This window comes from Aspergillus wentii (assembly GCF_001890725.1).
Source record: "Aspergillus wentii DTO 134E9 unplaced genomic scaffold ASPWEscaffold_4, whole genome shotgun sequence".
Lineage (NCBI taxonomy): Eukaryota > Fungi > Ascomycota > Eurotiomycetes > Eurotiales > Aspergillaceae > Aspergillus > Aspergillus wentii.
The window spans coordinates 651,059-665,781 of NW_024467835.1; the positions used below are offsets into that span (position 1 = coordinate 651,059).

General features: G+C 48.3%; 6 protein-coding genes and 1 non-coding gene across 7 annotated transcripts; 4 read left to right on the forward strand and 3 right to left on the reverse strand.

The window, feature by feature from the left end:
* Positions 1–1,748: 1,748 nt before the first annotated feature.
* Positions 1,749–2,690, reverse strand: ASPWEDRAFT_481722 (uncharacterized protein). The gene is made up of 2 exons (XM_040837066.1): positions 2,210–2,690; positions 1,749–2,151 (listed from the first exon to the last, which is right to left on the reverse strand). Exons 1-2 carry the CDS (start codon positions 2,562–2,564, stop codon positions 1,997–1,999), a joined length of 510 nt encoding a protein of 169 aa, XP_040688551.1. The 5' UTR covers positions 2,565–2,690; the 3' UTR covers positions 1,749–1,996.
* A 126-nt stretch (positions 2,691–2,816) lies between these two features.
* On the forward strand, positions 2,817–4,505 carry ASPWEDRAFT_27565 (GTP-binding protein Obg; the record flags this gene model as incomplete). Its single annotated transcript, XM_040833014.1, has 1 exon — positions 2,817–4,505. The coding sequence occupies one exon, from the start codon at positions 2,817–2,819 to the stop codon at positions 4,503–4,505; it is 1,689 nt and encodes a 562-aa protein (XP_040688552.1).
* Positions 4,506–4,687: 182 nt separating this feature from the next.
* On the forward strand, positions 4,688–6,647 carry ASPWEDRAFT_39986 (putative JmjC domain protein). The gene has a single exon (XM_040835225.1). The coding sequence runs from the start codon at positions 4,864–4,866 to the stop codon at positions 6,487–6,489; it is 1,626 nt and encodes a 541-aa protein (XP_040688553.1). The 5' UTR covers positions 4,688–4,863; the 3' UTR covers positions 6,490–6,647.
* A 20-nt stretch (positions 6,648–6,667) lies between these two features.
* ASPWEDRAFT_111726 (bifunctional urea carboxylase/allophanate hydrolase) lies at positions 6,668–10,823 on the reverse strand (the record flags this gene model as incomplete). Its single annotated transcript, XM_040828266.1, has 9 exons — positions 6,668–6,909; positions 6,973–7,376; positions 7,436–7,865; positions 7,919–8,072; positions 8,121–9,424; positions 9,470–10,190; positions 10,242–10,515; positions 10,568–10,687; positions 10,753–10,823. The coding sequence occupies 9 exons, from the start codon at positions 10,821–10,823 to the stop codon at positions 6,668–6,670; spliced, it is 3,720 nt and encodes a 1,239-aa protein (XP_040688554.1).
* Positions 10,824–11,242: 419 nt separating this feature from the next.
* ASPWEDRAFT_110549 (LamB/YcsF family protein) lies at positions 11,243–12,075 on the forward strand (the record flags this gene model as incomplete). The annotated part of the gene is made up of 2 exons (XM_040828187.1): positions 11,243–11,293; positions 11,365–12,075. 2 exons carry the CDS (start codon positions 11,243–11,245, stop codon positions 12,073–12,075), a joined length of 762 nt encoding a protein of 253 aa, XP_040688555.1.
* Positions 12,076–12,397: 322 nt separating this feature from the next.
* Positions 12,398–12,469, forward strand: ASPWEDRAFT_t115. Its single transcript has one exon. It is a non-coding gene; the product is annotated as a tRNA-Glu (tRNA).
* Positions 12,470–12,488: 19 nt separating this feature from the next.
* ASPWEDRAFT_739639 (MFS transporter) lies at positions 12,489–14,301 on the reverse strand (the record flags this gene model as incomplete). The annotated part of the gene is made up of 5 exons (XM_040839415.1): positions 12,489–13,805; positions 13,865–13,924; positions 13,974–14,031; positions 14,082–14,102; positions 14,182–14,301. The coding sequence occupies 5 exons, from the start codon at positions 14,299–14,301 to the stop codon at positions 12,691–12,693; spliced, it is 1,374 nt and encodes a 457-aa protein (XP_040688556.1). The 3' UTR covers positions 12,489–12,690.
* Between the last annotated feature and the right edge of the window lie 422 nt (positions 14,302–14,723).

A 14,723-nucleotide genomic window follows, 5' to 3' on the forward strand; every position in this document is an offset into this window, starting at 1 on the left:
CGACAGGGGAACAAAAGGGACTTCCGCTGTTTCTCCACATTAAAAAGAACCAGGAACCGACCTATCAAGCGGCTGAAATGGGAGGGATTCCATCACATCTCTTAGTACGAGGTTACTTGCACTTTCACCTTTTTTTTTTTTTCTTCCCGTCTTTTACCTCAGACAGTCACATTTTGTTTTCTCCACTGTTGATATTGTCTTGAAGAGATTTTTCTTGTGTAATCGTCAATTGAAGCAAGAGAGAGAGAAAGAAAAAGAGAACGAAAGAATCCATCCCTGCCCCTCATCTCCATCGGAATGTAGAGTCCGGTGCCGCGGTGACGGATAACAAGTCCTCTCCATCCGCAGAATTTTCCATTCCACGTAAACTTACCTTTTGTCCACAAAAAATAAATTAAATTTAAAAAAAATCTGAGACTTTCTTGAATGATTTGCCACTATTGAACCTGTCTCCAGTCATGTGAACTGTAACTTTAGTTCAGTTCGAGGGGGGCCTTTTTTGTCTGTCATGTTTATGTATAGTATTTCCGGTCCGGAAGACGGGCTGCGTTCCCCCTGATGCTATCCATGGTTTTCTTGTCGTTCCTGGAACAAGACAGATAATCCGCAAGCCGCATTTATTTATTATTTAAATTGACTTTCACTTTTTTACTTGATTTTTATCTGAATTATTCATTTTGCCGAAATCTTTTTAATTTTTTTATGGGGACCCACTCTTTGGGATTTACTAGTATGGACGGGTTTTTTTCGGTATGTTTAGCTAGTTTAGTTGGGACTTTAGGACTTGCCTTGGGTACTTCTGGCATGGCTTATGGCTTACATACATGCGTTTACTATTTTTTTTGGATTGATGAGATCTGTAGATATTGGACTTACGAGTGACTTGTAAGACATGTTAGTTACTCCGTAGGCGATTAGTGAGTAATTAGTTGATATTAGTGATACTCGGTCTGGTCTGTTTGCCCTAGTTTCTATGGATCTGGTTCCGCTGTATCGGTTCAGCATCAGCATCATACATGCACCCTAATGTACCGACTGCATGAATCGAACCAACCCAGCAGACATTTAGCTTACAGAAATAGATTTGCTCTGTTTACTGTTTACCTATCCAGGATTGACTTATAATACCGAGTAAATGACAGTATGAAGAGATAAATCGGATCCCAGGATAATGGATGAATAACGCCTCAAAGCTTGAGAGGTCAGATTGGTATGCTGTATTTTTGTATGGAATCACTCTGGACTAAACGGAGTACACTACGGAGTACTCCGTGTCTGCATCTATTTGAAGATGCTTTGTTGTCCTTTCTTTCAGCCCAAATCAGGGTGAAACATGACTTCCTCGGCTTTTTCGAGGCTGTCCTGTACTCATCTCAGGTTTTGTTCGGTGGATTGCATCAAAATGCGGTATGTTCCGTTGGGGCTGTGGGCTGACTGTGGCAAGGCTATAAGTGTCAAGTGAACAAACAAACTGGGCCTATATTCGTCACGTTCAGGTTCAGCTGCAGTTTGCCCAGTGCCAGCTGTCATTTGTAATACCATACCCATATCAAAGCACTTCAACAAAGATGCATCGTCGATTCAACCTTATGTTTCAATCGAGCCTCGATAACGTACATATGTCGAGTAACCCGGGTCGGATCCACCGACTAATCAAACAATCTTAGTATCATACCGATTCACCCTGGTGATACTACCTTAGTCTCTTAGTGTCTTAAGCCCGGACTCTCCAAGTCGATCCTCCGCTGGTCTGCTCTGAGGGGCGATACGGAAGAGCACGTCCAATGCCAAAAGTACCACCGTCGGCTGGAAGCATCCAGCTGAAGTTCTTGCTGGCTGGAGCCTGGAGACGCCGAAAAAAAATATCGTACTTTTGTCCCCCTGTCCCTGTTTCCGCGCCCTTCCCTTTCCCCCCGTCACATCACATCTTGTCCGAGTCCATATTCAAGGGTTGTTGCTCAAGGCTGCTTCAACTTTCAAGGGGGGTCTCATCTCCTCACCCTGGTGATTGGCCCCGTCTATCTGTCATCGTCACGCTTCGTCGGTTCTTTTGCTTGTCATGGCTACATACGCAAGCAGGGCTTGCCCAATATTGAGGCGGTCTAGACTGAGGTGCATTGTAACCCGTGCCCGTATCCGGATTGTAGATGTCTATTTTCAGACTCGACAGTCAGTCGACACGGTCAGAAGATTTTGTTTTTTTCTTTGCTTTTCTCTTTGTTTCTTTCAACATCTTGATCATGCAGATGAGCGGGAAGATTGTTTGTTTGTGGGAGTCGGTGGTACAGGAATAACGTTGGCGCCGCTTGGCCCGGTCCTTGGATGGGTTCAAAAGCCACCAGAGCAACCGTGCAGGGCAGCGGCAATAATGATCCTTCAAAGGACATTGACCAAAAAGTACTTCCCACTATTGGTAGGTCACGCGGTGTGTTCCGTATCCGGGTGAAGTAGTCTGTAGATAGTCTGTACATTCCGAATGTAGTTTGCAAGATTGACAGGATCGGACCTGTTGGTTTGACTGGGAAGATGTGAGCGAACCGCTGCTGGTCTGATTCATGATTCATGCATCCTCAGGCTGCAAGGCACTATGCACTTATCATCACGTGCTGATAGGGCACGTGATTTGAATTTTGTGGATAACGACGTAACTGATTCAATCTTGGTAGAGAGCTGCTGCAGCTTCTACAGAATACTTTATACACTGGATATTTCTGAACCATTGAATTAATCTGTCATTGGGGCTACATGCAGTGATTTGACTGGATTGCATCTCCCTGGACAACGCCATCAGAATGCGCAGTACCTAATCGTGCATCATGGCGAACCAACGAACAGGTCTTCTGTTTTCTTTCCCCTCTCTCCTCATCAGACAATCCGTCCGTCTTCACACACCCCGTCAAGATACAGCTCGAGTCCTCAGACAATCTTGCCGATGGCACAGTACAGAAGCCGAGCCTCCGCGATCGAGCGACCCTCCCGCTGACGTTGACGCTGACGAACCTTCCCCGGAGCTGTCGCACTTGAACCCGTCGCCTGACGATTACTCCCGATTCATCTTCCAGGATAAATGTCGCTCTACAATCCATGCCGGGTCCGGTGGGAGTGGGTGTGTCTCGTACCTTCGCGAAAAGTTCATTGAAGAAGGCCCCCCCAATGGCGGCGATGGCGGTAGCGGCGGAAGTATCTACATCCAAGCTGTCGAGGGCATGACGAGTCTGCACAAGCTTGCGCGCAGAGGTGTTATCAGAGCCGGTCGAGGGAAGAATGGCCAGGGCAAGAGTAAAGGTGGTAAGCGAGGAGAGGATGTTCTGCTCCAGGTTCCCGTTGGAACGGTAATCCGGGAAGTAGAGCGGTACGATCCTGTCGCGGAGGAAAAGAAGCGTCGCAAGATGGAATACGAGGCCAAAATGAATCAGGAGACGGATGAGTTGGATGAGATTGGATTTACCTCGATCCGCCATGACCGTTGGGTTCTGTACCCTGGTGCCAAACCCTCCGATTTCCTTACGACAGTGTTCCCTAGAAACCCGCCACGACGATCGCCGCTTGCCGCGATGGAACCGAAGGCGCCGATTCACCTTGATCTCTCTCAGCATATGGATAAGCCGATGTTGCTGGCTGCCGGTGCTGTGGGTGGTTTGGGTAACCCGCACTTTATCTCCCGCACAATAACCCGACCGAACTTTGCGTCTAGAGGTGAAGGTGGTATGCGTCTGGAGTTGGAATTTGAGTTGAAACTACTGGCTGATGTTGGACTGGTCGGGAAACCCAATGCCGGGAAGAGCACTTTGTTACGGTCGTTGACTAACAGTCGCACGCGCATTGGAAACTGGGAATTCACCACGCTTGAACCAAGTATTGGTACTGTTGTCATCGACGATCACAAAGGAAGGCCGCTTGTCGAGTCCAAGAGAAAACGAACCAACTTCACCATCGCCGATATTCCCGGTCTAATTGAAGACGCCCATTTGGACCGTGGTCTTGGTTTAGGATTCCTGCGACATATTGAGCGCGCTGGTATCCTGGCTTTTGTGGTCGACCTCAGCAATGGAGACCCAATCCAGGGAGTCAAGAATCTGTGGCGCGAACTTGGTGCATATGAACGGGTGCGCGATACTGAACTCTCCTCTGAAGGCGAAGATTCCATGTCATGGCCCAAAGAGCATGGTCTGCCCGAGTTGGCTGGTCATGCCAAATCGCATGACCCCATGGAGCATATCAACATGTCGCCTGCTAGCGAAAAAGAGCTTCCCGAGCTTGCAATTCCACCTATCCACACGAAGCCATGGTTCGTCGTAGCTACCAAAGCTGATCTACCTGAAACCCAAGATCGGTTCAAAGAGCTGCGAGACTACATTTCCGCCGTGGGCAAGGGTGAGGTTGAGCATCCAGGAGGATACGAACATGGATGGATAGAGAAAGTAACTGTCGTTCCCGTGAGTGCCATGAGAGGCGAGGGCGTCAGTCGCATCCCCAAGTTGGTGGTTGATTTGTTGGAGTACTAGAGATCGGTGTTGTGGACAGGATATATATCACGACTCTTGTATATTATTGGCGATTGTAAAAGCAAGCATTGTATAGTAATCTCAGAATCAAAGAATTTATATTTGTTTACTATCTTTTATCTAAGGCAATGTAAGAACAATAAACAAAGAAAACCCGAAAATGCATTGTCCTAATGTTTATCAACAAGCGATGACGTTGTCTTGTCGGCCAGCAAAAAAGAAAAAACGAACATCCCCAGAAAACCCTTTCCTCTTCAACCAACTACTAATACTTACTTCATATTGACTACACATGCAGTACTAATCCTCCATGCATATTATTTCCCACCTCTCTATCTAGAGAGTTAGAGAACATAAAATGCATCTCCAATCCGTCCTCGCCGACGCCCTCTCCGCCATCGCAGATCCCACCCCCGACGACCCCATCCTCAAATGTCTCAACCACGACCTTGACGCCCATCGCGACCTCGTCTTGGGTAATCCAGACAAAGCTCTCCAGCTTGCCGACGCGAAATTACGCGTTTTCCCATTCAAAGATGTCGAAACCTGCTGGCGACGATTATACACAGACGCGAGCATCGTTAAAGCCTGTCTCACCATCTGCGAGAACTGCGGACTCGACAGGGGAGGGATAATTGACAAGAATGGCTGTGGGGCGCTTGTTACAGGCCTCAGAGAGAATAAGAAGGAGTTGGGGATTAGTCCCAAGGCGTCGTGGCTATCGCCTACTGTCCATGTGCTTGACAAAGCGTTGATTATGACCGGGGCGCCTCTGCGAGAGACTCTGGTGGAATCACTGCTTGCGACACTTCAGGGATCAACCCTGTCGAAAGCCCAGGATACGCATTCACCGCCAGATTCCGATGGCGACGGGGGTCTTGATTGCTACCATGCTTCGAAACGAAGGAAGCTCTCACCTCCTCTCTTCCCCCCCGACAGGGTCCCGGCCCAGAGCTTGCAGTGTCCGATTCCTCGACTTTCTGCGCCGTCGTTCGATTCAATCGAGAACCATATTCATAATGTCCGGACGCCGTTGATCATTACCGATGCGGTGGAACATTGGCCCGCTATGTCGACGAGGCCATGGGCTTCGCGGGATTACTGGTTCGATCGGACCTTTGGCGGTCGTCGGCTTGTTCCTGTCGAGGTGGGAAGGTCGTATACGGATGAGGGGTGGGGGCAGCGCATAATGGAGTTCAAGGAGTTTGTTGATCGATTCATCTGGAGAGGGGAGAATGGTCAGGATGAGGAAGATGATGACGAGGGTCAAACGGGTTACATGGCGCAGCATGATCTGCTTGCTCAGATTCCGGCTCTGCGAAAGGATATTTCCATCCCTGATTATTGCTATATTGACCCCCCTGGCCCTGAACCAGGGACGCCAGTCTATCTGAAGAAACGCCAGGAACAAAAAGAAAAATTAAAAGCGAACAAATCACACCCGGATAAAACGAAGGAGACACCAGAGACAACAATACACCCCGAAGCTTCCGACACAGAATCCAACTACGGCCTCCCCAGCGACCCCATCATCAACACCTGGATTGGCCCTTCGTGGACAATCTCCCCCCTCCACCATGATCCCTATCACAACATTCTAGTCCAGGTCGCGGGCACAAAGTACATCCGTCTATACTCACCACACACACCCGCTTCCCAGATCTACCCCAGAGGCATGGAGACCGTCGATTCCTCATCCGAGCATAAAGAAAACAGAGCCCAGGGAGGCGGCGGCGGCGGCGTCGGCCCCGACCAGAACAAACAACTCATCGACATGTCCAATACATCGCAGGTAGACCTTGCCTCTATTGAGCTTTCCCCCGCGGAATCCGACCAGTGGGACGCCATGTGGCCTGGGTTTTTGCAGGCGGAGTATGTCGAGACCGTTCTCAAGGAAGGAGAGTGTTTGTATATCCCTGTGGGATGGTGGCATTACGTCCGGGGATTGAAGGCCGGGATCAGTGTTAGTTTCTGGTGGGAATAATCGGCCTATGCTTTTATGATTTCAGGGTTTGCCATGCGTTATGTCTAGATACCAATTTCGTTTCTGGGATATGAGTATGAATTGAACGTTTCATTTCACATACGTACTACACTACACTATATACCGTCTGTATAGATAGATGCCCTGAAATGATGCAGTATTCATGATATCATACAGCTCATTTCGAGCTCTTTCTTGTCAGTAACAAAGGTTTACCAGCCTCGATGGAATCACCCGATTGAACCAGAACTTTCTCGACAGTCGTTCCAACCGAGGCAGGATCTGCCCGAACGGCAATCTCGAGTTTCATAGCCTCCAGAATGATGACGACTTGGTCTTCTCCGATCTTGTCGCCTTGCTTCACTTCTACCTTCCATACGTTGGCGTTCAATGGGGCTTCGATGGGGTGGATTTCGGGGTCTAGATACGAGTAAAAGTATTAGTATGATGATCAAAGAGAGGAAGAAAACAGGTGTATTCTACCTTGGAGTAAATTCTCAATTGTATCCATGGGAATCCCCCTTTCGGCCTTCTCCTTCGCCCAACGATCAAGTAATTCTGCTTCGACTTTATCCATCTCAGCTTGCACTTTTCGCTGACGGTCTCGGATGGCTGCTACTTCGTCCTTGGTCTCGTCGAGGAGTCGGTTATGTTCAGCCATATCAAAGGTCACCTCTTCCCATTGGTACCCGTATCTACCGCTGTTGAAGAGGGCGAGTTCCTTTTCGTATTCGGCTTCGGAGACTTGGTAGAAGGTAATTTGGTCAAAGTCTTCAAAGAGCCATGGTCGTTCGGGACTGTAGCCTTTCTTGGAACCGAGAATGTCGACGCCTGGAATGGTCATGCCTGTCATTTGGTATCCGCCGGGGGAGTCGACATTGTATAATCTTGATAGGGATTGTGATTAGTGCTAAGGTCGCGAAGGGTGGTTGTTGGTGTTACTCACGCCATACAGCTTCCACCCCATGATACAGAACCTGCAGGGGTGTAAACCCTACTAGGGTTCATCTTTGGACAATTCATTCGTTGTCGTGGGTCGACAGGGAGGGCGAGTGGAAGGGCAGTGAAGAACCCGACAGAGACAACCATAAGGCTTGCTGTGAGGAAGATGTTTTCGAACTCCTGTCTCGTGAAGGCGTTGTTCTTTGCAACAAACTCAAGATTGTCGGGTAAATAGGTTGCATAAGGACGCTGGGTCTCCATGTAGCGCTTTAGGGCATCCTTTTGTCTCTGGCTTTCAAATGTAAGTGGGAGCTTGAATAGACGACTGGGCATTTTTGCTTTGCTGAGGTCACCGAGTCTGGCCTCGATGTCGGAGAGATAATTGATTAGCTTTCCTTGTGGTATTTTGAGGCCGTCGTAATAAAGCATCAGAGCTACAATAAATGTTAGCAAAACGATATAGCCGCTCCGTTGCATGTAGTCTTACAGTTTCCACATCCGACCATCCCTATCAAGCTATCTGAGAATGATATGTCTGCTTTGCCATCTTCCAGTACCTTCTTGAGAGCAGTAACCCTACAACGGTGATTCAGATCAAACGCTCCGTTACCGTAGTCAATCAGGAGGTAGTCGTCTCCCGCCTAACGATAATGTTAGCTGGCCCTCAACATCCAATGGCTTTCTCTTACCTGTCGATAGGAAACAAGCGGTTGATTCCCCTTCTCTTGTATCTGGTGAATTACACCACTGCCGCGGTTCCCACTCTTAAGCTCTGTTGGAAGGTCGTCTCTCAAAGGTTCTATACTGCTGAAGTCGCCTCCATGATAGCAACGTTGCACGACATCATTGATAAACTTCTCCGTGGTTCTGCGGGAAGCCACTGCATCCGCCACAGATACAGCTCTATACTTGAGCGTATCCCCAGCTTTGACCTGTCCCAACTTCCACAGGTCTGCCTTCACAATAGTGTGGCTACTGATAAATCCACCAAAGTCCGGTCCATCTTGGGGGAATATCACAGGGTCGTCGCCTGTCCAGTTGAGTGACCCTATCGCATATCCATATTCGATTAGGTTTGATGGATGGGCACCACCTTCTCCTCCATCTGAGCGAGCCCATGTCGGTTTTGGTCCAATAAGGCGGATACCACCTCTAGCTGCGTTATGCGAGATCTTCCAGTGGGTTTCATACAGCATGTCAATGCTATCTGGCACAATGTATCCCTCATCATAAGGGCCAGGCATAGCAAGCAGTTCCCAATGATTAGGATACTTAGGAATCAGGTGCTCCGGCAGACGAAGTTCACCACTGACATCAGGGAGCTGGCTCGAGATGGACAGAAGATCACCGGATGCGAGCGCCCGGCCCTGATATCCTCCAACCCCAACCATTGGCGAGGTAGACTTGGATCCGAACCACTTGGCAACATTTGTGAATCCACCAAAGACAGCCAAATAAGCTCGACAGCCGTTTCCAATGGTTTTACCTATAGTCAGGCGTTGACCGGTAGAAACTTTGATTCTGGACCACATTGGAATGGCAACGCCATCCAGTTTGGCTTCAACGGCAGCACCGCAGACAGATACCAGCGCTGGTCCAAGGAATCGTAAATCTGGTCCACTCAATGTGATCTCCAAAGCTTCAAGACCAACAGGGTTGCCAACGAGCGCATTCGCAATGCGAAATGCTAATGGATCCATAGGACCAGAGTGGCAGAATCCTCTTCCAAGCGTCGGACGCCCTGGCCAGTCTTCAATGAGGGTATAGGCACCTCCAGATACCACGTCAATGGCACAGGGATTAAATTCAAAGCTGTCCAAGAACTTTGTCAAGGTGTTGCCAGCGACGAATCTCTCGTCAGCAAGTATCTTGGCTAAGAACTCCAGATTTGTTGGAGGGCCGCAAATGTGCGACTCTTTTAATATCGTCGACATCCCTTCGATAGTCTGTTGTCTGCTTGGGGAATGATACATGACCTTTGCAAGCAGGGGATCTACCATATGTCAGTCTCGTTCAAGGGTTGGCGTGGTTGGCGTACCATAATTTGCAGATACTTTGACTCCTCTATATACCCATGTGTCAATTCTGGAACCAGGCAATTCCTTCCACTCCACGCTTTGAAGTGTTCCAGGGCAAGGGGCGAAGTCCTTGATGGGATTTTCTGCATAGACTCGAGCCTCGATAGCAGCTCCAGATGGAGTCTTGGACGATAGACTGGTCAGGAACGATGCCTCGATGCCCTTTTTCCCAGAAACTTGAGCATCAGCCTGTTTCAGCATGAGCTCTACTAAATCAACTCCATAGCAAAGTTCTGTGATTCCGTGCTCAACCTGAAGGCGCGTGTTCATCTCAAGGAAGAAGAATCCGCCTGTTTCGTCGTCAACTAGATACTCGATTGTCCCAGCCGATCCATACTTTATCGACTCGGCTAGTCGCACAGCAGCATCGCCCAGCTTTTCACGTAGCCCAGGGTTTCTGGTAACGAAGGGGCTCGGGCATTCTTCGATAACCTTTTGATGTCTTCTCTGGATAGAGCATTCACGCTCACCAAAGTAGATTGCCTTTCCATCCCCATTACCAAACACCTGCACCTCAATGTGGTGGCTAGAAGGATAATACCGTTCAATGAACATCCCTGCGTTCTTGAATAAGGCCTCTCCTCTAGACCTGACTGTGGCAAACGATTGTCGCACTTCTGACTCGTCATTGCATGTAAGCAGCCCCATTCCACCACCGCCAGCGGTGGCTTTGAGCATGACCTGCAATATATGTCAGCCCCAGTATCAAGTCAATAATTGGATGTGAATTACCGGAAATCCCAGTTTCTTGGCCACCTCCACAGCTTCATCTTCACTCTTCACCAAACCAGTGGAACCAGGCACAATGGGGACTCCGGCTTTAGTAGCAAGATCTCGGGCAGTGTGTTTTAGCCCAAAAGCTTCAATGCTTTCTGGCGAAGGCCCTGCAAAAACCAAACCGGCAGCGGCGGCGGCTCTCGCAAAATCTGCATTCTCGGACAGAAAACCATATCCAGGAATTATAGCATCCACGTTATTTCTTTTGGCTATATCTATTATTTGATCCCTTGGGCAGTCAGGTACACAGCAGTCATCGGGTATGGATAGGACAAACCAACCCATCAATGTACGCTTTTGAGGGGTGACCAGAGAGAAGAACGGCGTGGTCAGCTAGGTGTACATGAGTTGAAGCAGCATCTGGCTGAGTATATACAGCAACAGTTCGAATATTCAACTTCCTAAAAGACAAATAATTAGCTACGTCTTGATCAGAAGCGGCGAGGGTAGCAATCGAGCTCCATACTTCGCTGTCTTCAAGACTCTAACGGCTATTTCGCCGCGATTAGCTACCAATAGTGTCTTGAGCGAATCCATCATGAATAGAAGATGTAGAATACAATACCAATCCCACAAGCGATGCTGCGGGGAATATTGTCTCTGTTAAATGAATGAAGAGGGGCACTTCACATCTTAGAGAGGTTTGACCACCTCGGTGTTAATAACCAATGAGGAATTCCATGTCCAGATAAGGGAGTACCATGATCATCAGCCGATGACCGAAAGCAGAGACCTCTATGGTGGATGATGAATTCATGATCGCCGAGTTGGAGATGTTGGAGGTGATCGGTGCCCACGTAGATAAATGTGGATCCGAACCCCTCATCCGTGGATATAATCGAGTCTTGAAATCCCAAATGATATAACTGGGGAACAATCATCCTCGCCTCTTTCGATTTATTTTCTTCATTTCACCGCATATCCGAAATACCTGGCAACGCGACGAAAGAACAACCATGCCCCCAATCCAGCAAAAAGCCCTTATCAATTGTGATTTGGGAGAAGCTGTGCGTCCTTCCCTTTGCACCCTTGAATCCAAGTTTATAATGCATCTCAATTAACTTATTAGGTATTGTAGTATGGGAATTGGGCATGTGGCCCAGATCTCGAGCTGCTCCCCATGATCGACATCGCCAATGTCGCATGTGGTTTCCATGGCGGTGACCCTTTGATCATGTTGGAGACGGTTCAAAATTGCAAAGCTCACAATATCAAAGTTGGAGCTCACCCCGGTCTGCCGGATCTCCAAGGTTTCGGACGACGGGAGATGAAGCTCTCGCCCGAGGAATTAACAGCAATCACCGTCTACCAAGTGGGTGCGCTAAAAGGCTTCTTGGACCGCGAAAACGTCCCTCTCAACCACGTTAAACCCCACGGGGTGTTATACGGAATGATGTGTCGGGATTATGATGTGGCAAAGGCCGTTATGCTGGGAATTCCCCCCGGAGTGCCGGTTTTTGGGCTTCCTGGTACTCAGATGGAGAAAGCTGCCAATGATCTTGGAGTAGAGTTTTGGGCCGAATTCTATGGTGACGTCAAGTACGATTCGCGGGGCATGCTTGTGATCGACCGCAAGAAGAAGCCATGGGATCCTAAGGACGTCGAGAAACATGTACGACAGCAAATCGAGGACCAGTCAGTGACTGCTGTGGATGGCACCGTCGTACCACTGCCAGTGAAGAACTATCCAGTGTCCATCTGCTGCCACTCCGACTCTCCCGGGTGCTTGGACATAATCAAAACAACACGAAAGGTGGTGGACGAATTCAATCAGAAGAATGGGAAATAATTTTCCAATAAATTTGGTTTGAGTTAGCACTTCGCACCCAAATCTCAAGAAGACAGACTCGTCTTGTTAGCAAATCATCATTTGTACGGGTTAATTGTCGAGTAGTATCAGGTTTAGAGAACCTAAGACAGGTAGTCATAACCTAAGACAGGTAGTCATCCTCATATCCTTGATGGATGTGTTTTTCATCAACTGTTATTGGCACTGAGACATTTCAAAGAGGGAGGAGAGGGGGAGGGTCAAGAGGAGGGCACGATATAATTAGCGTGGATTCTTTTGAAAGCAACCTTATAGCCAAAAATGGACGCATATTCAACAACCATCCGATGTGGTGTAGTGGTTAACATCGTCGTCTCTCACACGACAGCCCGGGGTTCGATTCCCCGTGTCGGAACTTGATCATTTCTTTTTTGCTTTTTTACCGATGCAATTGGGTTTCATGCTTTTTATCTTATTTCCCGGAATTATAATTATTTTTGCTCTTGTATGCATGTAATAAGTCGCCGCAACTTAAAGATTATCCTTTGCAAACCAGCGGGGTGGCATCAATATAACAAATGCCCTCGCAGGTTCACGGGTATATTTCCCAACCCTCAACATCATATGCGAGGAACTCTAAGCGCTAGGATGCTCCTCGACCTTCTCGTCTCGCCTTTCCCAGATAGGCCCTCCAAGAAGCAACACCATTGGGATAGCAGTCACTCCAGTGACTATACTGACAGCCCACGTCGCGGCCCCCCATCCTGCCGCTTGTCGAATAAACCCCGCAAAGAATGGCCCTGCGATAAGTCCTGTCGCGAACGAGGCGTTCACTATCCCATGCGCGAGGGCCATCGCACCCCCTTTCCCGAATATATCAGGCGACTCTTCCTCTTTTTCCTTCACAGTGAGAGAGACTTCGACCGTCATCGACGGGAGCACAATCGTCACACAGAGTCCAATTAGCCCTAGCAAGGCGCAAAGCAACACCTTGTGTCCGAAGGTATCTTTTGTGATCAGGCGAAGGAGCACGAGGTTTGGGGTACAGGCTAAAAAGGCCCCAGAACAGAGAAAGCGCCGTGATTTGTCGTATTTATCGATGATGATTCCAACCACCGGGCCGAGTACGTTAGGGACCGAGAGAGGAATGAAGATGAGACCCTGGGCTGTCTGCTTCCAGTGAAACAAATTTTCAATGTACAAGGGAAGGATGCTGTCAAATGCACTCAGAACAAGCGCTGATACAAAATATGACCAGGTAATCGGGATTATACGCCGAGAGGAGAGAAGAATGCGAATGGATCTGAAATGAATCTTCGGATCAGAGTCCACTGGCGACTCTGCCGTTTCGTGTATCTCTATATCCAACCACTTCGCAGCCTGTTTCCTTTCAATAATGCTCAATTTCAAAGCGATATCAACTGCGACTAAGCCATACGACATGCCAAATACTGCATGGTATCCGCCGTGTTCATAAACGGCGGGCCCACACATGACTCCAAGGGTTGCTGCCATGCTTGCAAACCCCAGTGATTCCCCAAGATGCTTTTTCCCAGCTGTGTCCACGATAATAGCCAGCCCGACTGTCCACACGACGGCTGCGGATGCACCCTGGAGAAGGCGGCCAATAATCCAGAAAGGCAATCTGGATCCGAAGAAAAGAAAAGAAGTGGCACCGGCTAAGTTGAGCAATCCAACCAGGAAAGGTTTTTTGCGAGATTTTGTCCGATCAGCGATGAATCCGGCGACAGCTATATTGAATCTCGTCAGCAAGTCATTCTGATCACAATCCGGTAGGTCCCAAGCTCACGGGCTAGAAACAACAGCGCCACTCCATAAAGAGCCAACAGAATAGACGTCCATTGTTGTACTGTATAAGTATTAATACACTGACAGGAATAACAACACGGGGCACTCGCCTTGATGGACCGTTGGATGGATCTTGGTGTGGAGAGCCGCCGGGACGACAGGAACAATCTATGAGAAATGTCAAATCCCCAAACATATCACTGGCGCAACGAACCCACCACTCCATATAGAACAATATCCTATTACCACCGAAGAAATAAGGGGGCAGACTGAATATTAGCACAGCTCTCTTGAATTGATTACTCGGTTATCTCATACCACGAAGATGGAATTCACCACGACGCCTATAATGAAACGTTTCGACGATCTGAATCTCAGGAAAACAGGCTCTTTGGATGAATCTCCGCTTTTTAGTCGCTTAAACCTAGACAGAAACATCGATGCCATGATCCTGTCAAGGATAGGTAGGACTCAAGACGGAGCGTGGGAAAAAGAATATGCGGCAGCTATGACTATCCATGACGTCTCAACAAGACAAACCAACAATACTGTCAAAGTGGCAAAGGAACAGCTACTTTCTAGGGGATATGTAATGGATCGGGGATCTAATTAAATTGGATGCAATCATAGATAGCAACTGCATAGAACTTTTTGACGCCAAGGAGAGTAGGTATATCGGCAGTGAAACCAAGGCATACATAGTAAATACCCGACAAACTATGAACCATGCCCAATATGCGGATATTGTAATAATAAATGCAGAGTCAGCCATCACGGGTTGGATACCTCTTTAGTGTATTCCATCCATCAGAAGATCGTCTATCGGAACTCGGGGCTGTTCAAGACGCCCGGTTGGAAAC

What these genes read in the sequence shown, in the direction of transcription:
- ASPWEDRAFT_481722 (XM_040837066.1), bottom strand. Translation starts at nt 2,564, where the DNA reads ATGAATCATGAATCAGACCAGCAGCGGTTCGCTCACATCTTCCCAGTC. An exon ending in TGAAAGAAACAAAGAGAAAA is followed by an intron (nt 2,152 to 2,209) that starts GCAAAGAAAAAA and finishes GTCTGAAAATAG; the next exon opens with ACATCTACAATCCGGATACG.
- ASPWEDRAFT_39986 (XM_040835225.1), top strand. Translation starts at nt 4,864, where the DNA reads ATGCATCTCCAATCCGTCCTCGCCGACGCCCTCTCCGCCATCGCAGAT.